The sequence below is a fragment of the Trachemys scripta genome, chromosome 9, assembly GCF_013100865.1.
Source record: "Trachemys scripta elegans isolate TJP31775 chromosome 9, CAS_Tse_1.0, whole genome shotgun sequence".
Classification (NCBI taxonomy): Eukaryota; Metazoa; Chordata; order Testudines; family Emydidae; genus Trachemys; species Trachemys scripta.
The window spans coordinates 29,062,610-29,089,260 of NC_048306.1; the positions used below are offsets into that span (position 1 = coordinate 29,062,610).

Here is a 26,651-nt window from a genome sequence, read left to right on the forward strand (position 1 = left end):
ACAATAACGTTAACCAAAATAAATACTATTCTTTCTTCAATGATCTCAGTATACACATGACACAAACTTTTGAAAAAGAACAATAGCAATTATGTATGCACACAGTAGTGTCACGTTGATCAGCATTAAATGCAAGTTAACATATAATTACGCTAAATTGTTTTTATATACTTTCCCCATTAAACTACATAAACAATGTTATTAGAAGAAACACAATTTGTAAACATTTTCAATAGATTTTGTTAATGAAAATATTAACTGATATTTTCCATTTAACAGAATCACTTAGAAGGAAATATTTAGAGGTAAAGTTGTTATGATGAATATGTTTTTCTGTATACTTAAAAATAATGGGTTCTCCTTGGAGTGATGATCTCCATGTATATTCCACTGTGGGGTATACATGCTTCTGAGACTGGAGAATTCTTGCAAGTAGTGTCCATTGCTCTGTACCTGCTCCCTTGCTCTCCTCGTGTTCTGTGCTGAGGGAAAAGGGGCTCTGTGGACCAGTGCTTCTCCGGTTCCTTCTTACCAGTACATGGCCTGAGTCTCCAGTGTCTGGAACTAGCTATTTCAAAGATTTATATATAGTTAGCATTGTTACTAGTTTTACAAGTTTAAGTAGCAGTTAGTTAGAACCCCAATTCCAGGGAATTCTCTGATCCCCGGCATGGGACTTAGATTATGCCTGGGCTTCATGAACCACATCTGCTGCTCCTTCTCAGTCAGCAATGACCACCAGGGCTGCCTGTATTTCCTCAGAAATGCTCATACCTATGTTAAATTCAGTGTCTGCCTCACCTTCCCCAGCTGAACATGGCAGGCATAAGAAGTTCAACTTCAGAAGCACCTATGGAACACCATGAGGCCTCCCTCAGATCCAGGTTGCAGAGATTTCCATCCCCTCTCCCCCCCCCCCCGTACATTGGCCTGAGCCCTAGAGGAGTAATCCTCTCAGCTTGATGTTTGACTCAGGAATGTAATGACTAGAGTGAAGGAGCCTTCGTCTGGGCTTTTTCATAAGAGTAAGGGGCACTCATAAGCAGAAGAGCAGATCCTCTGCTAAGAAAAGAGATCCCTCCCTGATCCTGTCCAGGTAAAGCGAGACTTCATGCCTGGAACACAAGGATTTAGGTCCTCCTAAGCCTCATGATTGATTAGAAGATGCATAGGAGCAAAGCTCTTTCAGTACCATTCCTTGCATTGTCATTGATCCTGACCATAGTACCCACTAAAACAAAGCATCGTAGTTGAGGGACCGGGAAATGGTTGGTACAAGCAAAGACCATGTAGTCAGACACTTCTGTACTGGAGGTACCATCACAGCCCTATAAGGATTACTAAGAGTCCCTTTACACTGACTCCAATGGTGCAAATCGATGTGATACAGCTTTCAGAGGTTCCAGTATCTTGCAGAACTCCAGAGGGTATCTTCATCCTTCCAGACCTGCAATCTCCCTTGTTGTTAGGGCCAATCCTAGCACGGAGATTCTGTCAGGAGAGGACATGGACTTAGGGAGAAGCCCATCTCTCATCCCATCCCTGGTACCAGTGTTGATTCCATCTCCACCTGATTCCGAGATATGCTGTGGTGGACACCTAGCACAATTTTCCACAATGACTGTGGACAGTGGATGTTGGCTATCATCCATTCCAGCTATATTATCGAGTTTCCTTCCCCACCACCTCCAAAAACCCCTTTCTTGTCCCTCTTCAGGGACCACTCTCATAGGATTCTCCCTTCTGAAGAAGGATCTCCTTTTCTCCAGTCCCTGCAATGGAGTGAATACATCTACAGCATCAAGGAAAAAGGATTTTATTCCAAACATTTTCTAGTCCCCAAAATGACAGGATGGTAGAGATCCATCCTTGATATGCAGTGATTTAGTTGGTGTTGGTCCTGCTTTGAGCAGGGGATTGGACTAGATGACCTCCTGAGGTCTCTTCCAACCCTAATAGTCTATGATTCAATGTTGTTATTCGCAAGCTAAAATTCCACATGGTTATATTGGCATCAGTAATACCATCCCTAGAAAAAGACACGTGCATCACAACTCCATGTGAAAGATGTATACTTTCATGTTGATATTGCCACAGAAGTTTACTCAGATTAGTGGTGGGTCCTGACCACTGACCATACAGTGTACTCAGTACTAGCAACTGTACCCAGGGTCTTCACGAAAGTGTTTTCCGTAGTAACAGCACAATGGGGTGGTTCCACCATCTTGCCATATCTTGATGACTGGCTTCTCACAAGCAGGACATGTCCAGTCACTGCTCCATCTCCTAGCATCCCTGTGAATCTCTGTGAACGTGTAAGAGTCTACCCTGACTAGGTTTTATAGGGGTGACCATAGACTCAATCAGAACAAGGGGGTATCTCCTTGTGTATAGATTCCAAGCCATGGGAAACTTGATAGATCAGGTTATATACAACCTTCGGACATGGGTCTGGATCTGATGCTGGGTCACATGGTGTCATGTACTTATGTAACGCCATTTCCCACACTCCATCTCTGCTGCCTGCAGGCTTGGCTTCGAACAATACAGATGAGTAAACCCAGCATGAACACTATAGTGACACTTCCCATCAAGATAAAGGCTTCTCTGACTTGGTGAAAAGCTCCTGCACAAGTTCCTTTCCTGTGCTCCATGCATAATAGGACAGTAATCCTGGACTCTTCCTTGTTAGGTTGGGGCACTCATATGGACAGTACAAGGTGATTGGATGCCCTGGGAAACCAGAATGCATATAAATATCCTGGAATTCAGAGCAGCCCAAGAAAGATGCAGGGCAGTCTTACCATTAATCCAGTCTCACCACATTCTCATAATGTCAGACAATATGATAATCATATCTGATGTAAACAAACAAGGAGGAGCAAGATCCATTTCTCTGTGTATAGAAGTGGTCAATTTATGGAACTGGTGTATCCATCACCCTATCACATCACCCTATCAACAGTGTGCCTCCCAGGAACCTAGAATTTGATGGTGGACAGCCTCATCAGAGTTTGTCACTGACTATGAGTGGAAGTTACACAGCTTAGTGGTGAAGAACCACTTCACTCAGTGGAGAACATCTACCTGGGACCTGTTTGCCAGGAAGTGCCATACATACTGTTCCAGGGGAGCTCAGGATCAGTACTCCAGAAGCGATATTCTCCTACTCCCTTGGACAGACTGCTTGAACTATGTCTTTTCTGTTATCCCTCTTCTTCCTCGATTACTGCAGAATATTCGACAGGACAGAGCACAAGTCATTCTCATTGTGCCCAAATGGCCCAAGTCTTCTGTGTATGTCAGCCCAACTCAAACTCTTGAATGGGTGTGGGACCTAGAACATTCTTGTTCCAAAACAGTGTAAGCAGTCCTTACTAAGACCAGAAAGGACTGCACCCCAAAAATGTTATCTAAGAAAGTGGAAGCGTTTGTCTGGGCCCAGGAGCTCAGTATATCTCCTAAAACAATGAGTATTCCTGATATTTTGGATTATCTCCTTACCCTCAAGATGACAGGTCTTGTTCCTAGCTCTGTATAGGTTCACCTGGCAGTAATCCGTGCACATCACCCTCCAACATTTAGCAACTCCATGTTCTTATGAGGATTAATTAGAACTTTCTCACTTGTAATAAGACCAACTCCTCAATGGGACCTTAATTTAGTACTTTTAACTCTTACTCAGCCATGTTTCAAATCCCTGGCTACCTGTTTGATGACTCACCTGTCAAGACAAGTAGGTGAACCAGAGATCCTGATGGCAGACCCTCCTTACACAATATTTCATAAAGACAAAGTCTCGCTATGATTACGTGTGCAATTCATTCCTAAAGAAGTTTTGGAACTTCACATACCTGGACTAACCACTTACCTGTGTTCTTCCTGAAGCCCCATGCCTTACAGAAAAGACTTAATTCTCTGGATGTGAGATAAACTTTGGCACAGAGAATGAAACCAATCAGAATGTCACCTAGGCTATTTGTTGCCCTAGCAGAATGAGCCCAGAGGCAAACTATTTCCTCACAGAAGCTCTCCAAGTGGATCTCTGTCTGTATTCTACTTTATCAGCTGGCACACTTTCCTCCCTCAAATGGGACACATGCTCACTCTACAAGAGCACAGGCAGCCTCTGTGGCATCACTTCAAGAAATATCTCTGCTTGACATTTGTAAGGCAGCAACATGGAGTTCCATCCTCCCATTCATGAGACATTATGCCTTGGTCCATGCCTCCTCACCATCCCAAAATCATGTCATCAAAAGATGAGATGATTTTACAAGCAGCCATATCACTACCATACTTGCCCCTCCTTCTCTTTGAGTGCCTCTTGTCAATCTCCCACAGCGGTATACACATAAGGACTAGCACTTGAAGAAGAAAGGGAAGTTATCCTTCATAACTGGGTTTCTCAGGATGTGTAAACCCTATTTGTATTCCACTACCTGCCCTCCTTCCCCTCTACTTCATATCATCTCTGATTTGCAATAAGTGGAGGTACTGGAGAGGTGTCTGACCATACCGCACCTTATACCCTCAGCACAGAGCACAAGATGAGCAAGAATGTAGACACAAACCAGCAGACACTACTTTGAAGCGTTCTCTGGTCTCAGGCACATGGAGTGCATGCATACCCACCTTAGAATTCAGATAGGGACCACAATTCTTGAAGAACTCCATTTACAAAGGGTATCTTCCCTTTTTTGTTGTGGGTTATCAAATATCTGATGTTCTAAACTATTCATTTCCATGTACTTTGCTTTTAGTTCTTCAATTTTGTGAATGAGGTGATAACCTTTTTTTTTTACTGTTTTAAAACAATTATAGAAATAAACTGAAAGTAAATTAAATGTTTTTTTCTATTCTGATATGCTTTATCAAAATTGTCCATAAGTTATAAAGAAATTGCAATCCAAAGCCTTTTCCTGTTCCTTATACTATGGTCAATGTAGTGTTGCTTGTATTAGGTAGGTTTCTGCTTGCAGAGCTGCACCCATATTTGAGTGTGTGTTTGTATAGTGCATGCATCCGAAGAAGTGGGCTGTAGCCCACGAAAGCTTATGCTCTAATAAATTTGTTAGTCTCTAAGGTGCCACAAGTACTCCTGTTCTTTTTGCGGATACAGACTAACACGGCTGCTACTCTGAAACCTGTTTGTATAGTGACATCTGTATATATATATTTTTTTTCATTCAAACTGATTTTTTCAAAGAAATTACATAGCCTGATTGAACCAGACACATCAGCAGAGTCATGTGATTATGAATATCAAATGAAACAAATGCTAAAGTAAAAATAGAAAAGGATAGTTAATAAATTAAGCCAGTGGTACTGAGCATGAACCATATTCAAGATGCTCTATGGACATTCCTTTTTTCTTGCTGTAAAACAGTAAACCGACTATACTATTACCTCCGAAAGGGTCAGTTGAAAAGATGTTGTATTTGAACAGAATTATCTAATATCTTCAACAACATTTGCAAAAAAGAACAAATTTTATCTGTTTGCTTATGCCACCTTCCATATTTTACTTAAGCATTAAACAAAACCAGGCTGATAGGCTACTGGGAGTGGAGATTACAGCAACCCACTTTGAGCTACATAAGTCAGTGTTTAACATGTATCTAAAACATTAAGCCACCCAACACAAATGTGAGACAGGCAAGTATTAACCTTTTACTGTTAGAGATTTAAAGCCAAAATTTTCAAAAGTGGCCAGTGTCTTTTGGATATCTATCTTGGATATACTGCGCCTGATTTTTCTGAAGTGTTAACCACTTGCAAGTTCCCATTGGCTTACATTGGAGATGTGGGTTTTCAACACCTCTGAAAATCAGGCCTAAACTATATGTTTTGGCCCAAGTGATGTGCCCATGGTCACACAGCCAGTATATGGCAGAATCTGAAATAGAACTCAAAGATAAAACATACCTTCTCCATAAAACTCTTCTTAGTATTTACTTGTGTATGTATTAGAACACTGAGATTTACTAGTAAAATCCAATATTTGAGAAGCAGAATTTATTAATATATATGCTATGAGCTATCTTTAAATAGCCATCGTGGTGAGGGAAATACATACTCGTTTTAGCACCACCTCTTTCTTCTTTGTTTAAACAGCGCATAGCAAAATGGGACTGAACCATGAGTGGGTCTCCTAGACGCTATTGCAATACATATTCTTTCTGATGTATTATTTATTTTGTTTGACAAAACCGTTCTATCAATATTACTTTAAATAAAATGAGTGTAGTCAGAAGTACCCAAACATAGCATTATGGTACTGGCAGTAATAATATCTGTGGGAAACAATATTAATTGCTCCTTTCTGAAACTGAACTAGCAGATGTAATAGTGCAATCTTAGACTGCATCTCAGAGGTAATTCTGATAAATAAAAAATTACTAAAGAACTACTAGTAGGGCCATACCAATACAGTGGACTGCACTTTTCAGGCTCTGGAATTCTTTCGAAGTGAATGCTCTTGTACTTTTGTTGTATCAAAAAGGTTTCTGATGTTTTTGTGTGATAGTAGTGGATTTTAAAAGGTACTTTCTTAACCTGATTTTTAATTTAAAATCATTTGGCATGCTTGGTCTGTTAGATCAGTCACGTCAGTGTTACTGGAATGACCTCTGGATTTTAGTGAAGAGGAGAAAAGAGAGTTTCCTAATTAACAAATAAAGATTCCTTTTTTTATCTCTCTCTCCCCCTCCCCCAGATGGCAACGCTTGCAGCTATCCCTGCTGGTCTGGCATTTGTATCTATTAATATATATGCTGCGACAGAAGAAGAATCAAAAGCCCAGTCAGTGAAGCCAAATCAGGTAAGATTCTTGCTATTGTCCCATGCATTTTTTTTTAACAATAAGTGAATGTATACAAACACCAATTAATCTTTTCTGTAAACTATATGCTACAGAAAACAAAGAATAATATTTAGAAGATGTTTTGGAATGCTATAGCACTGCTTTATATGCTATTACAAATGATCAAAATATAGACAGAATTACAGGAAAAAATAGTTTTAAAAGTTGAATATAATAATAGATTTTACAGATGTAGGCCAAGCAGGCGGGAATACAGTTGTCACAGATCCTAGCAAGTGACCCCTCCTGGCTAGGATTGCTGCGAGGGGACTCCAAGCCTCTGTGTCCTTGGGTCCCCAAGTTGCATTACTCCCCTGGAGTCTGAGCAGAGTCTAGCCACTGCCCCAATCTTGGGAAATTTAGTCACACTGTCAGGGCACAAACCTTTTATGTGGCATCCCTTTCAGAGAACTGGAAAGCATTGTCCATCTCTCTGGCCCCTTGGACCAATAGCGGCTCTTCCAAATTCCCTTGTACTTAAACACATCCTCTCCCAAAACTCCACCCAAAATGTGTGAAGCTTCTGGTTTATGGTTAATTCTCAGGGGGATGCAGCAGTTGTGAAGCAGTTAATTTGCACGCACGCTTTTGTTCTTATAAAACAAGAGAACAGCTCATCAGAACAATAAACATCTTAAACATCAGTGTCCTTCACTTTCTAGCAGGTCGTTGGGGATCATAGATGTTCAGAAAAGCAGGCAGGCAGGGTGTCTCCTGCTTCATAGAGGCTCTCTCCCTCTTGTGAACTCCCTTACTCAGCTTCTGTGACCTTGCTGTTTCCTGCCTCCCTGCTTCCTCTTCTCATTTGGCTTGCTATTTAACCTCCCCTGCCCCACTACCTTTGTTTTGTCCTTTGGATAACTTTCCACTGCTCCTATCGTCCCTCCCTCCCCCCCTTTCAGAGGAGTCCACTAAACTTGATTTCCAAGGGTAAGCTGTGCTTCTCTATAACCTTTTGATGTGGTTGAAATACTATCATTAACCTCAAGTATATTCCATTGTTCCTATCTTGTGTGTACAAGCTACAGGACCTGTCAGCATTGGTGGAACTACATATATATAGGCTCCCATTTTTTCATAATACAACTTCACAATATCAACCAGAAGTCATAAGTTGCACAGCTGTAGCCTCAATTCATCACAACAGTATTTACTGAGACTTGCATGTTGTTGTTGCTCTAAAGTTCAATTTTAAGTGATATCACACATTTAGATATTTGTATTCATATTAAAAAGACTGGTTTTCCAATTCTTGCCCTCATTTTATTTTCTAAAATAGAAGGGGCGTATGTGTGTGAGAGAGACTATATCATTCTCAGTAATAATGCTACTAATTAACACTTATATAATGCTTCTCATCTCCAAGAACTTTATATGAATTAATTAATCCTCACCACAGTTTTATAAAGTAGGTTTATAGATACAACATGATATGAAGGCTTTGTTGTTTTATGGGAAAAAAGAACATTTGCTATTTTCTTTAAAGTTGTTTCTAAAATTTGGTATTTACATGTAATGACTTTTATATGTTTCTGAAACAAGCTTACTAGAATAGATTCTTTTCCTTTCAGCTTCCCATTTATTGTGTGCCGCCTCTGAAATCAAGATATGTTGAAGAAGACCCTGGTCATTTGCAGGTGGGGTTTTCTACATTAAGAAAGACAACTAGTCATTATGTTGAGTGGTGCAAGGTAAGAAATATAGTTTGATTAATGCTTGAAGACAAAATGTTCAGGAATTCCTGATTTAACACTTGAGTACAACATTAAAGAGCAGCATATTCCATCCAATTTGCTGGGCACTTAATTAAATCAGAATTGCCATGGTATGTAGGGGACAAGTATGAATGATATTCTTGGCCTGAGCTTAGCAGGGAGCCAAGAAAGGTGTGTGGAGAGTGAGATGACCTCTTCAATCTCCCTGCAGTCCAAACCAAACAGCAGTGACCCCGAACAGATCCCTTTCAGTCTACCCCTGGATTTCACAATTTTGACAGCATCTAATGGCAGCATACAAAATCACTATTTGGTTAAAACAAGAGTGGAATATGTTAATATATTGTTTTTTTCCAATACTATTACATTTTATTTTTTGTCACTTTATGTTTAAAAGTGATTTAAATTAAAGAATTATGTCCACCCTCACTGAATAGGCATATTCACTGAGGCATAAGTCTTTGCTGGAATGGGGCCCAATTTTGAATTGACATTGTAATTTTACTTTTCCCCAACTCCATTGGTTGAAATGGATTGATGGAAAATTTGAACGCCTGGGAATATGCAAGTTCTAGGTCTTCCCTTGGTTTGCTTGATTAAATGATTCAAATAGCAATATTTTACACAATGAACCCAGTCATTAAATAGTAATACTAACGCCTAAGACCACCTGGTCAGTTCTGTATTTTTAAAACTTCACATTTCAAACTACAACTCTAAATTTCTTAAAATTGGCATTATTAAGAGTTACTTCAGCATTGCAGATTGTTTTAGCTCAATAAAGTAAAGGAACAAAAACATTTCTCTTGTGGGGTTTTTTTTTTTTTCATTAGAATAAAACCTGTTTTCCAGTTTAAGAAGCTAATAATTCAGATTTTTAATTGGATCCAAAGAACTGTATTTAATACCATAGTTCTTTCAGCTGCCATTGTTAGTACAGTTAGGCTGTGTGATTTCTTATGATGTCTGCCTTGGAGCTCTTGACATTTAAAATTATTTTTCATCCGTTAACCTCATGATCTGTGTTATTACCATATCTTTGCTATGGTCCTCATCAAACTAAGATATATTTTTGCACATTCATACACTTTATGTAGAAGATTGCCTGGGCTTTCATTTTCATGCACACTCCATCCCCATGCTAAGTAAAAGTGCAATGTTAGCTAACAAGGAAAAAAAGATTTTAAGAAGGGAAGGAGATTCAATGATGCGGAGATTGTCTGGATCAGCTGAATGATCAGTGGGGCAGGTATGAGGTCCTGAAGAAAGAGTACAGTAAGTCCATGGGACACACTTGAGGGGTTACTCAGAGTCAGCTAAAATTTCATTACAAGATTTGTCAGTCTACATAATATGGAGTTTTAGCTTTACATTTCCTAAATAGTTTTGTCTTTGTATAGCATCACAGGAGGACTGCAATTGTAAATTACTGGTGGTGCAAGTTATATATCTGAGTGCCCAGCTTTCACCCAGTCACTTTTTATTTGTGTGGCGTAGGGATGTTTCTGTGTCTTGTTCTTTTCTATATGTTAGTGTCCTTTGTATGTCTCTTCAAGGGACACTGACTTAAGTATTATACTCTGGCTAATTTTAACACCTCGCTTATAACAACTAAGAGTTAGCAAAGATGTATCTTTTTTTTTTTTTGGACTTAGGGTTGCCAACTTTCTAATCACACAAAACTGAACACCCTTATCCTGCCCCTTCTCCGGGGCCCCGCCCTGCTCACTCCATCCCCCCTCCCTCCATTGCTCGCTCTTCCCCACCCTCACTCACTCGCTCATTTTCACTGGGCTGGGGAGGGTCCCTTTTTGACTGGGTGTTTCGGTTGAAAACCGAACATCTGGGGTTTGTTTACTTTAGGAATTTGACAGCATTTTGTATATAGCCAACTTTACAATTTCCCCCTGTATAGTCAGTTTGTTTTCCTTTTTGTTTATGTGGACCTTTCATATAGCAAGAGGGAAGAAAAATATTTACAAACAGGAAAACATGATTATAAAATACAGAAACTGGCAGAAGTAGTTAAGGATGAGTGTAGTACCTGAAAATATTTTAAACACTTTTTTTAAATTGATTAGATTTCAAGCTGACTGTCCCTTGAAGAGGAGTGTCATCAGTCACTGGATATTGCTTTTTTTTTTTTTTTTTTTTCTTTTTTTTTCTTTAAAAACAAAACAGAAACTTCACTCTTTTTGGAAGGAATCTGGAGACGGCGTGTTATTACAACAGACGATAACGGTGATACTCTGATTTGACTTGATCACCTTGTCATTTTCATCTTTAACATTTAAAAGCAACTGGATTTCACATACCCCTCCTGAATAATTCTCTGTTGCTGCCAGTCAGTATTGCACTGGTTTATATAACTTAAGAAACAGTGACAGAGGGGGTTATGTTGTTAGAATTCCTGAACAAAGTTGTAATTTGGTGATAAATACCTCATAGTTACCAGAGCTACTTAAAATATTAAGTATAGAGCAACACTGTGGTATGTTAGCTATGACTGTCTCATAACTGTTAACAGTGTTCACCATTAAGAGGAGTTATTTGTTATTTTGACATTCGTCATCATATTTTCCTTTTCTTTTACCTTAAGAGGGCTTTCTCTAGCCACTTTGAAACTTGCCTTTACTGTTTAGAATCTAGATCAAAAAGGAACAGTCATTTGTGCAGCAAGGCATCATATATATATATAACTCTATCAGCTAAAGAATGGCCTGCAGGCATTTCAAGTGAGTGTAGTGCTCATAAAATACATCAGGTTGATAGTCCTGGAAATTAAAGTCCTCTCATCAGTTAATCCATATAACAGTTATAGCATGGGAAGTACTTCGGTATGAGTTTCTTCCCCCTCCCCTCCCCCCCCCCGTTCCTTGCAACCACTTCTAGAAATTTAGGTGTCAATGAACCACAAAGGTGACAATTTTGATGGCACTTTTTCTAAAGTGCTCTCTGGTCCTGTAGCAGCTAGTCTGAAACCACAAATTGATCTTGGATAAAGATATTGAATGACTGTCAGAACTCCTAATATCTTTTCAATAACACGACCAGAGTTGGATCTAAACTAGTGACCCAGGCCAGGTGTACATTTAAGGTTTTGCTGCTATAGAAATGTTTCGTTTTTTTTTTTTTTTTTTTAATTACACTTCTGTACTGGGAAAAACTCTACTGTAGATGCAGTTATTCTGACAAAAATGTGCATTTGCTGGCATAGTTTATTTTGCTTGGGGAATCAGCATAAGCTATACCATCAGAAGTGCTCTTTTGCTGGTATAAGCTGCATCTCTATTAGGAGGTTTGCCAGCATAAAAATGTAATAAAAAACAATCACATCCCTAAACGACGTCATTATACTGGCAATAATTCCTAGTATACACCAGGTCTAACTCACAGTGAATCCATGTAATCCTCCATAATTTGTAGTTTTCCCATAGATATAGCTATAGCAGGGGTCAGCAACCTTTCAGAAGTGGTGTGCCGAATCTTCATTTATTCACTCTAATTTAAGGTTTTGCGTGTCAGTAATACATTTTAACGTTTTTAGAAGGTCTTTCTATAAGTCTATAATATATAACTAAACTACACCTCTGCCCCAATGTAACGCTGTCCTCGGGAGCCAAAAAATCTTACCACGTTATAGGTGAAACCACATTATATCAAACTTGCTTTGATCCGCCAGAGTGCGCAGCCCTGCCCCCCCCCAGAGCGCTGCTTTACCATGTTATATCCGAATTCATGTTATATCGGGTCGCGTTCTATCTGGGTAGAGGTGTATTGTTGTATGTAAAGTAAATAAGGTTTTTAGGAAACTCTCACTACCAGGACCCGGGCAGTGTGAGTGCCACTGAAAATCAGCTTGCGTTCCCGCTTCGGCACACATGCCATAGGTTGCCTGCCCCTGAGCTATAGGGTGTTTTGCTGAGCACAGCACTCCTTGCCTTCAAGTTGTGTACAATGCATGCCGAAAGGTAAAAAGCTGATAAAGCTTTAAATCGGTTCCCTCATGCCATTTGATGTGGGAGCGTGTACTGTGACGTGGTCCCCGGCGTGAAACCTGTATTGTGGGACCGCTGAGCTCTGTGTCCCACCAACCTGGGTTGCTTCTCAGCACTGTGATGCTGATGTCAAGCTACAAGCCTCTGATGGGCACTGCACTTACACAGACATTCACAGGCAGGGACACACCCAACTGTGTTGCATGAATGATCTCCCAGTCACTCATGAACCATCAACAGAGAGGCTCCAGCCAATTTCCTCCAACTCTCCAGTCTTGCACCCCGAATTGTACTGTCTTGCACTGGTCAGAAGCATGACCAGTTTAAGTTCATTAGTTAGTTTGCCACTTCTTCATAGGAAACTGGACATGCACCAGCCTTTGTAATTTGAGCTGAAAATTCCTAGGCACTTTAGACAAACTCACTGGTAAGAGAAAACATTAAAGGAAGTTTATTAACTACGGAAAGGTAGATTTTGAGTGATAATAAGTGATAGGCATAAAGGTCAGCGATAGTTACCTTAAGACCAAACTTTCCAAGTTCAAAGTCTTTGTCCTCCAGACGTTCTTCCAGGTGTTGAGGGGGGAGAGGCCAAACGATGATGTCATTGTCTCTCTTTTACACTTCTAGCTTGCTGAAAAGATTCTTGCTCTGATGTGGGCGTCAGGCAGTCCCCATTGGTCAAGCAGTCTCTGTTGTGTACGTGCCTTCTCCAAGAAGCTTCTGGGATAGTGGATTGTGTGCCGAGGAGCCATTAACAACCATCTGGCTATTGATGGCTATTCCTTTGTAACTGAAACGCTGATTGTGGGTATTCCCAACCTCATAACGTATTTCAGTAACACATATGGAAATACTTCATAACTTCACATACAATGATAGTATGTACAATTCAACAGGTTATTATTGTTCAACATCTCAAGACGTACAAAATGATACCATACCAGGCATACTTTGTTCAAAACATAGGATGATATCACAGCAGTGAATATGGTGGTTCCAGGGTAGTACTTTGAGGTACAGAGTGTCACCGTATCCCTTAGCCAAATTAACAGTGGGTTAATCAACATTTGGCAATCTTGTATGATCTCATGTGATCTTCTAGTGTTAATATATATTAAATGTCAGTATATTGCTTATTTCAGAAAATATGTTCCATTTTCTCATCACCACAGAGCTGTTGTCATGAGGATTTTTAATTAATAGTTATAAAGTAGTGTAAGATTATTTTATTTAAAGTACATAAATTTTGTTTGCACTTATAGCACAACATGAACTACCTCTGATGTGCTTTAAGTATGATATTTTAGTAAAATTCTATTTTAAGACAAAGATTCCACAATAAGTAAATCACCCAAAACAATCTTTGATACTAAATAATCAGGTTAAAGGAAGGGAAGTAAGCAACCTGAAGAAACTGCAACTTGGATTTTTCTTGCATTTCATAAGTGTTGCTACTTTTAAGCCCCAGTTGTGCAAACACGTACACGCTATTGAGTATGGTTATTTATGTACATAGGGATAATTCATAGATTCCAAGGCCAGATTGGACCATTCTGATTATCTAGTCTGACCTCCTGTATAATACATGCCTAGAATGGCCTCAAAAATATTGCTAGGGCATATCTTTTGGAAAAAATCCAGTCTTGATTTAAGTAAATTGTTCCAGTGGTTAATTACTCTCACTGTTAAAAATGTACATTTTATTTCCAGTATGAATTTGTCAATCTTCAGCTTCCAGCCACTGGAACATGTTATACTTTGCTCGGTTAGATTGAAGAGACCATTATTAAATATTTGTTCTCAGTGTAGATCTTTATAGACTGTAATCCAGTCACCTGTTAACCTTTTCTTTGTTAAGCTAATTAAAGTGAGCACCTTGAGATGGTCACTATAAAGCTGGTTTTCTAATCCTTTAATCGTTCTCGTGGCTCTTCTCTCAACCATCTTCCCTTCTGGAATCGTGGGTGCCAGGCCTGGACTTAGTATTCCAGCAGCAATTGCCAGAGCCATATAAAGAGGTAAAATAACCTCTCTACTCCTACCTGAGATTCCCCTGTGTATACATCCTAGGATTGCATTAGCTTTTTTGGCCACAGCATCGCACTAGGAGCTCATGTTGAGCTGATTTTCCATCATAACCCCCGGATGTCATTCGGAGTCATTGCTTCCCAGGATAGAGTCCCCCATCAAGTAAACATGGCCTATATTCTTTGTTTAGAGGTATACCTTTACATTTCACCATATTAAAACACAAATTGTTTGGTTGCACCCAGTTTACCAAGTGATCCAGATTGCTCTGAATCAGTGAGCTGTTCTCTTCATTATTTACCAATTTTTGTTATCCGATTTTTATTAGTGATGATTTTATTTTCTTCCATGTCCTTGTTAAAAATGTTTAATAATATAGGGCCAAAAGCCACTCACTGCAGGATCCACACTGGAAACGATCCTACTTGATGATGATTCCCCATTTACAGTATCAGAGGGGTAGCCGTGTTAGTCTGAATCTGTAAAAAGCAATTGAGGGTCCTGTGGCACCTTTAAGACTAACAGAAGTATTGGGAGCATAAGCTTTCGTGAGTAAGAACCTCACTTCTTCAGATGCAGGACATTCTTGCATCTGAAGAAGTGAGGTTCTTACCCACGAAAGCTTATGCTCCCAATACTTCTTAGTCTTAAAGGTGCCACAGGACCCTCTGTTGCTTTCCCCATTTACAGTTACATTTTGAGACCTAGCATTTAGCCTGTTTTTTAATCCATTTAATGTGTGCCATGTTAATTTTACATCGTTCTAGTTTTTAAATCAAAATGTCACACAGTACCAAGTCAGACCTCTTAAGGAAGTGTATTATGTCAACACTATTACCTTTATCAACCAAACTTGTAATCTCATTTTAAAAAAAAATTTTTTTGGCAGGTTCTAGTTTCTTTAAACCCATAATGATTGACATTTAATTACATTACTCTCCTTTTAATTCTTCATTAATCGCGTCCCATATCAACCACTCCATTATCTTGTTAAGCTGACTGGCCTGTATTTACCTGGATCATCCCATTTACCCTTTTTAAAAATGGGTACAACACTGGCTTTCTTCCGGTCTTCTGGAACACCCGTGGTGCTGCAAGACTTATTGAAAATCAGTGTTACTGGTCCAGTGAGCTGCTCAACTAGCACTTTTAAAACTCTTGGATGCAAGTTATCTGGACCTGCTGATTTAAAAAGTCTAACTTTAGTAGCTTCTGTTTAACATTCTCCCGATATGCTGGTGGAATGGAAAGTATGTTAGCACTATACGATGAAACTGTGTCATCTGTGTTTCCCCAAATGCAGAACAAATTTGTACTGAACACTTCTGCCTCTTCTGATTATTGATAATTCTTCCATTCTACTACCATCCATCTAGTAATGGACTAGTGTCATTGTCAGATTCTTTTTGTTCCTAATATATTTTAAAAACTCCTTGTTGTCCCTAAGTCTACTGGCAATAAATTTCTTGTGTCCCTTGACTTCCTTTATCAATTTTCTGCAATTCCTATCTTGTGATTTTATATTCATTACTATCAACTCCCCCTTTCTTCCATTTGATAAAAGCATCTAAATGACTTGAGTCCCATGTTCAAAAGCCTCTAAATCACATAGGCACTTTGGAAAATGTAACCATAATCATTGTCATCAGTACTTACTCAAGGTCAAATCCTGATTCCATTTAAATCAGTGGGAGATTTCACTGAAACAAGAATTTGGTCCTAAAGCATTCGCAATTAAAGTATCATACTTTTTCTATATATTCGCTTAAACAGTTTCTAAAGTGGTTTTTAATATTTCAATGCTTGAATAGCAGTGACCCCTAGTGGTATAAATTCAAAAATTGATTGCAACAAAATTACTCATAAAAGAAATAGAATTATACCTTTATAATCTGAAGTAAATAGATGTTCTGAAGCATGTGCGGTATACTAATTCTCGCTATGCTTAGTAAGCCTCACTATGATGATTCAAACTATAGGCTATCAGACTATATCTTCCCTTACTACTTCAAGAAAAATGTTAAATATGACTTTTGACCAAGCTGAAATTTTGCTGTGGACTAGTACATTTGAATGGTTCTCTTGTTGGATATCAATAGGATTAACTGATAAATTACTTTCTGAGGCTAGGTTGCACATCTGACTGAACTATATCACTGAACACAAATAACTCAATGCAAATCACTATTGTACATCATGTAATCTTTACGTTTATAGAGGAGTTAAACATTAAGTGTAACTGCACATAGAGAAGTTGGGCTTTTTCCCTACCAGCATAACTTTACTATATGGGAAAAAATATTCAAAATTGATATTCAATAATATTACATTAAATATTTCAGATACAGTGAAGAATAACTTTTTACATTTGGGTGCTCTATTTTTTTGTTCCCTAGATTATTATTTTTTAAATTACTGTACAGTTTTTTTCTTCAAGGAATGCCATAGTTGTATTGAAATTTGGAAACACTTTCAGTATGTACAAAAGTGATTGGGGTGGGAGTTAAAAGGTACTATCTGTCACGGTTTCAGGGGAACTGCCTGTGTATTCCCCTCTATGGTTCATTCCATTAGTGCCCAGTCAAGTCTCTAGCTGTTACCTGTCTCTGGGCAGGGACCCTTGTCCCTTTCTGACTGTGGAGTTTTAAGCTGCACAGCTCCCTGCTTTCTACTGCAATATCCCCAGCACGCCATTCACCCTAAAGGCCAGCACTTGTGTGTTGTTTTCTCTCTCAGGGCTATGAACATGGTATTGCCAGCCGTCACAAGCTACCACACAGCTTCTTTTAAGCAAGCACATTTTATTCTTAAGGTAAAAGCATAATAAAAACAATACATAGATTTAAGCACACACTAAACATACCAATCGTCACCCATCAGCATTATGGGGCCCGCATAGGCCAAAGTCTTTCTAACCTTACCACAAGGATTAGAGCCCCTACAGGACAGTAGGTCCTGTCAATTTGCTGGATCAGAAAGAAAGTCCTGAGTCTGTTTAAACACTGCCTTTTTATGCCCAAAACTCTTTCTTTCTCTGTGGGTCTCTGGAAAACCCAGTTTTAACCAGTATGTGGAAGCCTCACAATGGGTGATACCTCTCTGGAGATGTTTATAAACTGAGTGATTCACCTTTACCACCACCACCCCACACGCTGTTCTTAGCTAAGAACATAACAGCCATACTGGGTCAGACCAAAGGTCTATCTAGCCTAGTATCCTGTCTTCCAGCAGCGGCCAATGCCCGGTGTCCCAGAGGGAATGAACAGAACAGTTAGTCGCCAATTGATCCATCCCTGTCACCCATTCCCAGATTCTGGCAAACGGAGGCTAGGGACACCATCCCTGCCCATCCTGGCTAATAGCTACTGATGGACCTATCCTTCATGAATGTACCTAGTTCTTTTTTAAACCCTGTTATAGTCTTGGCCTTCACAACCTCCTCTGGCACGGAGTTCCACAGGTTGACTTCCTTTTGTTTTGTTTGTTTTAAACCTACTACGTATTCATTTTATTTGGTGGCCCCTAGTTCTTGTGTTATGAGAAGGAGTAAATAACACTTCCTTATTTACTTTCTCCACACCAGTCACGATTTTATAGACCTCTATTATATCCCCCCCTTAGTCATCTCTTTTCCAGGCTGAAAAGTCCGTCTCATTAATCTCTCTGCATACGGCAGCCGTTCCATACCCCTAATCATTTTTGTTACCCTTTTCTGAACCTTTTCCAAGCCCAATATCTTTTTGAGATGGGGTGACCACCTCTGCATGCAGTATTCAACATGTGAGCGTATCATGGATTTATATAGAGGCAATATGATATTTTCTGTCATATTATCTATCCCTTTCTTAATAATTCCCAATATTCTGGTCACTTTTTTGACTGCCGCTGCACATTGAGTGGATGTTTTCAGAGAACTATCTACAATGACTCCAAGATCTCTTTCTTGAATGGTAACAGCTACTTTAGACCCCATCATTTTATATGTTTAGTTGGGATTATGTTTTCTAATGTTCATTACTTTGCATTTATCAACACTGAATTTCATCTGCCATTTTGTTGCCCAGTTACCCAGTTTTGAGAGATCCTTTTGTTGCTCTTCGCGGTCTGCCTAGGACAGAGGTTCCCAAACTTATTTGGCCTACCGCCCCCTTTTCAGAAAAAAAATTACTCAGCGCCCCCCTGGAAATCTACCTTCTTTAAGCGAACAAACAGAAAGATGCAGTGACAAATTTGTGTTCTTTTATGTATCTATATTTCTACCTACGTCCTACAATATAGTAAAGAAAGATGTTATTAGAATATCTCCCATGACATCAGGTATACAGTGGTTTTTGCGTAAGACGGCAAAAGACAACCAAACTAAAATACTAATGAAACTAATAAACTGGGTTTTGTTCTTTGCTCAGCATTAGATATATGTATTTGATATTAAACTGTCAAATATCAAACTAAATTTATCAAGAAATAATTAATTAAAAAATAATCAATATGCAATTAAAAATCAGTTAATAGTTTTAATTTAGTTTGCCCTTATTTAAATAATTGTTCCTTATTAACACATGCCTTATTTACCAATTAACACAGATGATTCGCTAGAGATAAATAAATGTTAATAGTTAACAGTTTTTTTAGGATTTCATTCTCGTTTTCGTTAATATTGTAATAAAAAATGACAAATATATTGACTGTACACTTCAAATAGTACTGTACCGCCACAAGCCTGCCACGATTTTATTAGTAGTAAGCACTAGAGACACAGAAACGTACGGTAGATATGTAAGAAAATGTATAAAAATACTCACGTGTAAATTGCTGTTTTATTGAAACAACAATAATACAATTTGCTTTGTATGTGATCCATAATCCGTAAAGATCGAAGGTATTGAATATGAATTAAAAATTTTAAATACTTATTGCACTATTGTTAACTGCTTTTTACACAATTAAGAAACAATCTAAATTAGATTTCATACATGTCGCCTATTTATAGTATCGTATTGTAAACAAGTCATTACACGCACATATTCCTGCCGATGCATGCTGGACTTCCCGACAATGCGCGACACGCTCGCCTGCCAACACTTGCTTGTTAAGAGCTGTTGGCGGACTTGACACCTGATCGGTTATAATTTGTGAATTTATTTGGAAAATAAAGTAATCACTACAGCTTTAACTCTATGTTACACAACAGATGAAACATGTACGAACGGTTTTTCAAAATTTTCTTATATTCTTTCTTTATGCTTCCACTGCCCCCTTATTTTTATTCAACGCCCCCCAATTGCACCCGAGGCTACTACTGCCCCCCTGGATCGTTCCAGCGCCCCCCAGGGGGCGGTATCGCCCACTTTGGGAACCTCTGGCCTAGGACTTACAAAACTACTCAAGATAGTTATCATCTGCAAATTTTTCCACCTCACTGTTTACCCCTTTTTTCCAGATCATTTATGAATATGTTAAATAGGACTGGGGCCAGTACAGACCCCTGGGGGACACCACTATTTATCTCTCTCCATTCTGAAAACTGACCATTTATCCCTACCCTTTGTTTCCTAACTTTTAACCAGTTATCATAGAATATCAGGGTTCGAAGGGACCTCAGGAGGTCATCTAGTCCAACCTCCTGCTCAAAGCAGGACCAGTCCCCAGGCAGATTTTTGCCCCAGATCCCTAAATGGCCCCCTCAAGGATTGACCTCACAACCCTGGGTTTAGCAGGCCAATGCTCAAACCACTGAGCTATCCCTCCCCAATCCATGAGAAACCCTCGCCTCTTATCCTATGACTGCTTACGTTGCTTAAGAGCCTTTGGTGAGGACCTTGTCAAAGGCTTTCTGAAAATCTAAATACGCTATATCCACTGGATTCCCTTGTCCACATGCTTGGACATGCTCTGTTCCTGGCAGAGCTGTAGCAGCCCTTCCCCTCTGGAGCTATGTACAGTCCCTGACCCAGAGTGATGTATAAACCTTTCATGTGCTTAATACAATGTGGTCCTCAAAGATATTCCACATGGTTGCAATATCTGTCACACCATCCATATATAATTTAAACATACATTGTACATACTGGGAGCAAAGTAGAAATGTATCTCTGCATTTTTTGTTCTAAAAGCTTTTTGCCTGATCTGTTTGTTTTACTTGTTATGTAATTACTCAATTCTCTTTGTTCAGAGTGGAAAAGTATGTAGTCCAGTGTGTTAGTGTTGTATCCATGGCATTGAACACTTCAACTCAAAAACAGAGTTCACTTTATCTAAATTTTCTTTTGTGTAGGATGCCTATGTCTTTGTTAAAAATGGGATAATGGATTCAATACAGTTTGGAAAAGGTAGGTGAGTCATATAGTCAAAATTTAAAACTAGTCTCTTCTTGCTCATTGTTTGGCTATGAAAGTTACAAAGCTGGTTTATACTGGAGAACAGCAAATTCTATAAAAAATATTGATATTATACTAGGGCAAACACAAGAATCAATAACACAGAAGGGGTACAAATGCCTTCCCTAGAAGCTGGCTTCATGCTATTTACCGTAGTCTCTTGTTTGAAAATAAAAAGAAAGCTCCTAATCTCTCTTTGTAATTATGACTCAACCAGTTTAGCTAATGTTTGTAATTCCTTTGATTTTAATATTAGATGACATTTTGAGGCCAAATGCTACCCAAGCCCTCAGTAGATTCAGAAGCTTCTAAAGATCAGAGAACTGTCTGATTCTACCGCAGGGTTGGATAAAAGGGGAATGGAGCAAGAAGCTCTACATCCTGAGTGTCTCTACGTTCCCAGTGCGCTACATGCTGTAGAATTTTTCTCCCTAGTGCTTTCTCTTAGCAGCACAGAGCATGACTTGGGGAGTGGCATCACATGCTTAAACCTCCACATAGGTGGTGCATAGGTAGTCCAACTCCTATTACAATCTGTAGCTGTGGTAGCAGCAGTAGGGTTGCCAACTTCCTAATCGCACAAAACTGAACATCCTTGCCCTGCCTCTTCCTTGAGGTTCCGCCCCTGCTCATTACATTCCTCCTCCCTCGATGGCTCGCTCTCCCCCACCCTCACTCACTTTCACTGGGCTGGGGCAGAGGGTTGGGGTGCGGGAGGGAGTGAAGGCTCTAACTGAGGGTGTGGGCTCTGGGGTAGGCCCAGAAATGAGGGGTTCATGGTGTGGGAGGGACCTCCAGGCTGGGGCAGCGAGTTGGGGTGTAGGACAGGGTGAGGGCTCTGGCTGGGGTGCAGGCTCTGGAGTGGGGCTGGGGATAAGAGGTCTGGGGTGCAGGAGGGGCCTCAGGCTGGGAGGGTGGGGCCGAGGGATTTGCAGTAGGGGAGAGGAGGGGGCTGTGGATTGAGGCAAGGGGTTGGGGTGTGGGAGGGGGTATGGGCTGTGGGTGCGGGCTCTGGGCTGGGGTCAGGGATGAGGGGTTTGGGGTGTAGGAGGGGGCTCCAGGTTTGGGGAGGCCCAGGGCTGGGACAGGGGGTTGGGGCTCAGGGTTGGGGTGCGGGCTTACCTCAGGTGGCTCCCGGTCAGCGGAGCAGTGGGGCTAAGGGAGGCTCCCTGCCTGTTCTGGCTCCGCGCTGTGCCCCGGAAGCGGCCAGCAGGTCCAGCTTCTAGGCGGGGGCGGGGGCCAGGAGGCTCCGTGCACTGCTCTTGCCCATGGACACCTCTCCTCCAGCTCCCATTGGCCCTGGTTCCTAGCCAATGGGAGTGCAGAGTCAGGGCTGGGGCACCGCACTGAGCCCCATGGCCCTGCCAGCTAGGAGCCGGACCTGCTTCCCGCTTCCGGGGTGCAACGCAGTGCCAGGACAGCTACAGACTAATCTACCTTAGCCCTGCAGCACTGCCAACCGAACTTTTAATGGCCTGGTTGGCAGTGCAGACTGGAGCTATCGGGGTCTCTTTTCGACCGGGCGTTCCAATCGAAAACCGGACACCTGGCAACCCTAAGCAGCAGGGAGGAGGCCACACAGCTGCTGTACACATAACTGCTATATAGGTGAGAAGGATTCCTTTCCCTTGCTTCCTTATTTTAGTTCTCATTTACACTTCACAGTTTGGTCCTAATTCTGGCATTGAAGATAAAAATACTCTTTGTATTAAAGACGCATTTCTCCAATTACCAGTGGAAAATAAGTTTCATAAAAAAGAAACAATGGTCCAGTGGTTAGGGCACTAGCCTAGGATTTGGATGAGTGAGGTTCAGTTCCCTGCTCCACTGTGTGACCTTGGGTAAGTCTCTGCTTCAGTTCTATAAAAATGGGGATAATGAAACTTCCCTATGTCACAGGGGCATTGCGAGAATAAATACGTTAAAGATTGTGAAAGATTTTGAGATCTACTGATGAAAAGCGCTATATACGAGTAGTAGTAGTATTAAAAAAATCAAGAAACACCAGCATAGTCGCATCTCCTTTCACCAATTTTTAAATTCCTTTTTGACATGCATTGAAAACTGAAAACTTGCATTAGGAACAAGTGCTAGCATTTTACTAAATACAAAAAGGTATCTAAAGAGCATGATTGTGAACTTTGTAAAATGTATATTTTATGAATGACACATCAGAATCCTGCTACTTCAGTGCTGACTCCCACGTATCTGCCTTCAAAATAAGTCAGTGGAGCTTGACATGGATGCAGGTATCCGCAGTAGCAGATCCAGTTGTAAGATAGGGCCTACCTCAGCATTCAAATTTTGATAGACATAACTTTACTGCTCTCTCTTAAAATGGAGGGGAAAAAAAAGAGAGAGAAAATTGACTAATCTTCAGTTACTATACCATAGCTGTTGTGATTTTTATTTTTATTTTTTTTAAATAGACACATATGTTTATCTGAAGAATCCACCTCCAGAATTTCTTCCAAAAGTTGCTGTACTTACAATTTCAGGTCTAGCTGGCTTAGTTCTGGCAAGAAAAGGTATGTTCTTTCTTTGTTTGTGTTCAAACGCTGTCACGTTGGTAATTGTATGACACGTATTTAATTTAACATACTTTATTTTATGCTTTCTGCAATTTTGACTTAAATTTTGGTAAAAACCTTCTGAACACTTGTGAACAGTTGTTACATAGTTTTAAAAACAAACAAACCAAGATTTCAAATCATTATAGTATGTAGAGGGGATACCAGCAGACATTTTTCTTTTACAGCTTTGTTTAATTTACTCATTTAAAATAATTGTATATGTAATTCTATAATTTAATAATTATTTTATTAGAAATATAGGACCCTATTGTGCCATCAGAAATGCCTTAATTTTCTTTGGTAATTTATTACTTGATGGTTAATTTAAATCAGCACACAATGTAAATGATCATATTCAGTTTCTACAGTCAGGGGAAAGGTATGCAAATCTAGATCCACATGAAAAAGATTCTGTCATGATTCTGCCAGCAAGGGGATAGGGTTTGAGGAGTAACTTATCCAAATTACTCCTGTACAATACTCTCTGCCTCAGAGTACCTCCCCCATTCCTTAAAAGGATCAGCATAAGTTGTAGGTGTCTTCCTGGAGGAAGGAACACCTCAAACCTCTCAATGAACCTCCTGGCCAATCGAGAAGTATTTCTAGTGAACACTGAAGAGTCTCTCAGTGCTCCTGGACCAGAGTGATGGTAGTTGTGACATGGAGTGTTGAAATGGAGCTGTGTAAGACAGTTGGGAATTGGGTGCGCTGACACAGGAACAGAGATGTGCTTGAGAGAAGTGATGTATTCAAAAATCATTGGATTGAATTTTCATAAAATTATGAAATAAATATTCAAAATCACCAGACTTAATTTTTGTAAAATTATGACATCATATTGTAGGCTTTGTATTTCATTATATTACTATAGAATTTACACATCTTTCATTCTGAAATTTTCAAAAGAATAAATGTCAGGGAAAATCATGATTTAAATTATGGAAATTTACAGCAATGTGATTTTTAGGTAAAGCCACCAACAAAATTGAAAGAGAATACTGGGCATAATTGGAACATCACATTTGCAAATGATCTTTATTTCCTTGGATTTTTAAATAGCCCCAAATCTAAATCATTCCCCACAGTCTGGATTATACAATGGTAGTATAGTAAAAAGGAGGGATTTAAATGCATTAGGCACTACAGAATGAATTGGGGAAAGGATAGCCTAGATCTAAGGGAGGGATTCCAGAGAGGAATCAAATATGCAGAGGCTAAAAGCAAAAACTGGTGAACCAAAGTGCTTGGTAATGGAAGATGACCTTGGAAAAATGGGCATTTTTGAAACATGATAGAATGACAATCAATAGGTAATAAAAATGAGCCACTGTGAGTGTTTGAAGGGTCAAAAGAAAAAGTGCTGGAACAATTTGATAGATTAGACCCTGATCCACGTGAAACAGCTGGCAGGATTGAGTCCTTAAAGGGCAACAAATCACTGGGACTGGATAGTGTAGATCCAAGGATGAATTGAAATTGTGAAGCTGCTAGCAAAAATATGCAGCCTCACTAATTGGTAGCAAGTACTTATTTTTACAACAGGTGTTGGGGTGCGTAACTGACAAATGATTTTTACTTCAGTACCAGGTAAAATGCTTGAAACAATACTTACATAGAGTTATATGACATTTACCAGTAAGTGAATATAATACAGACAAAACATCACAGTTTATTCAAGAAAATGTTGTCCTTCTATTGTCTGCTAGATTTCAAGTGTGTCAACAAAATAGTGGGTAAAAGAGAACTAACAGATATAATTTATTTGGGCTTTCAAAAACTCTTTGCCAAAGAAACTTAAAGTAAACTTAAATAGTGCTGATATGAAAGAACTGTCATGGTTTTGAAACTGGCTAAGAGACTATAAACAAAGAGTAGGAATAAGTGATTAGTGTTAACAATAGATTGCCTCAGAGATATGTAATAGGACAGATGTTTAATACATTCATTAGTGATCTGGAAACGGTGGGTAAAATTAACAGATAACACAAAATTATGTAGGCTAGTTAGCAGCACAGAAGGGTATGAGTATTCATAAAAACCTGAGAGAGTCTGGCAGTTGGGTAGCATGATGGCAGAGGAAACTCGTTAATAAATGCAAGATAATACACATTGGAATTTGAATGAGTTATATAGAAGATTTTAATAATATTTCATAATTGAAGACATATCCTCATTTTTTTAATTCAGTAAATTTTACTGAAACATCAGTTGGCCCATTGGAATACAGACCCTAACTCTACACCAATCATACCTGCGATAGATTTTGATCCAGGTAGTTGCCAAGAGTCGGAGGTTAAAATTATATAGCTATCCAATACTATGTTTCATTTGAATCTAGTACCTGTTAAAATTATTTGTGTGGTTTACACAGGTTCTAGAGTTAAGAAAATTGCTTACCCGCTGGGGCTTACCACTTTAGCAGTATCCGTTTGTTACCCAGCTCAGTCAGTAGTACTTGCTAAGGTAAGTTTTGTTTTGTTCTTTCATAGGGTGAAAATATCAATATTTTAATATTTAAACTGAGTGAGACTGAAATTTTCAACACATCTGCAGTCTTTAATTTCCAGGGATATGGAGCTGGCATCAGTTTATACACTATGTGTGTGTGATGCATCACAGTTTTTAATTACGTGTCCATCAGAAACTAATAAAATGGCTGAATTTACTTGACCAATACAGTGCTATTTTCCATATTTAATTCTTACTTGGAGAAAGGAGAGTTTCATTTTTAGATGCTATACAATTCAGTTTTTAATTAACAGAAAATTACATTTTTAACAGCTACTCATTTCAGTGCATTAAAATAATACTGTACAAGAAACTGAGCAATAGATACACAAGTGGCATTTCTGAAGCTCTTTCTTTTAATGCACATCCAGTGCTGGATCCATGTGAAACAGGGAATCCCCCTCACTATTTTCTTGTGAATGTCATCTTGAAGTTTACTTGTTGGCTAGCTACTTAAAATATTGATTTTATGGGCTTAACTATGCTGCCCTGCAGTTCAGCTACAAGGGTGTGAATAGCAGTGTGCACCAAAGTGCTGCACTGTGATTCCCCTGTGTGGATGCTGTAGGCGTGAACTAAAATGT

At 39.5% G+C, this 26,651-nt stretch overlaps 1 protein-coding gene across 3 annotated transcripts in view; it reads left to right on the forward strand.

Annotated features, from left to right (window-relative positions):
• APOOL (apolipoprotein O like) overlaps positions 1-26,651 on the forward strand; it is a 52,643-nt gene that overhangs the window by 18,640 nt on the left and 7,352 nt on the right. For all 3 annotated transcript variants that reach the window (XM_034781132.1, XM_034781134.1, XM_034781133.1), the window contains exons 2-6: positions 6,719-6,823; positions 8,437-8,556; positions 20,884-20,938; positions 23,416-23,514; positions 25,931-26,022. In XM_034781132.1, the coding sequence (XP_034637023.1) occupies positions 6,719-6,823; positions 8,437-8,556; positions 20,884-20,938; positions 23,416-23,514; positions 25,931-26,022 (471 nt within the window). The remainder of the gene's footprint in view (positions 1-6,718; positions 6,824-8,436; positions 8,557-20,883; positions 20,939-23,415; positions 23,515-25,930; positions 26,023-26,651) is intronic.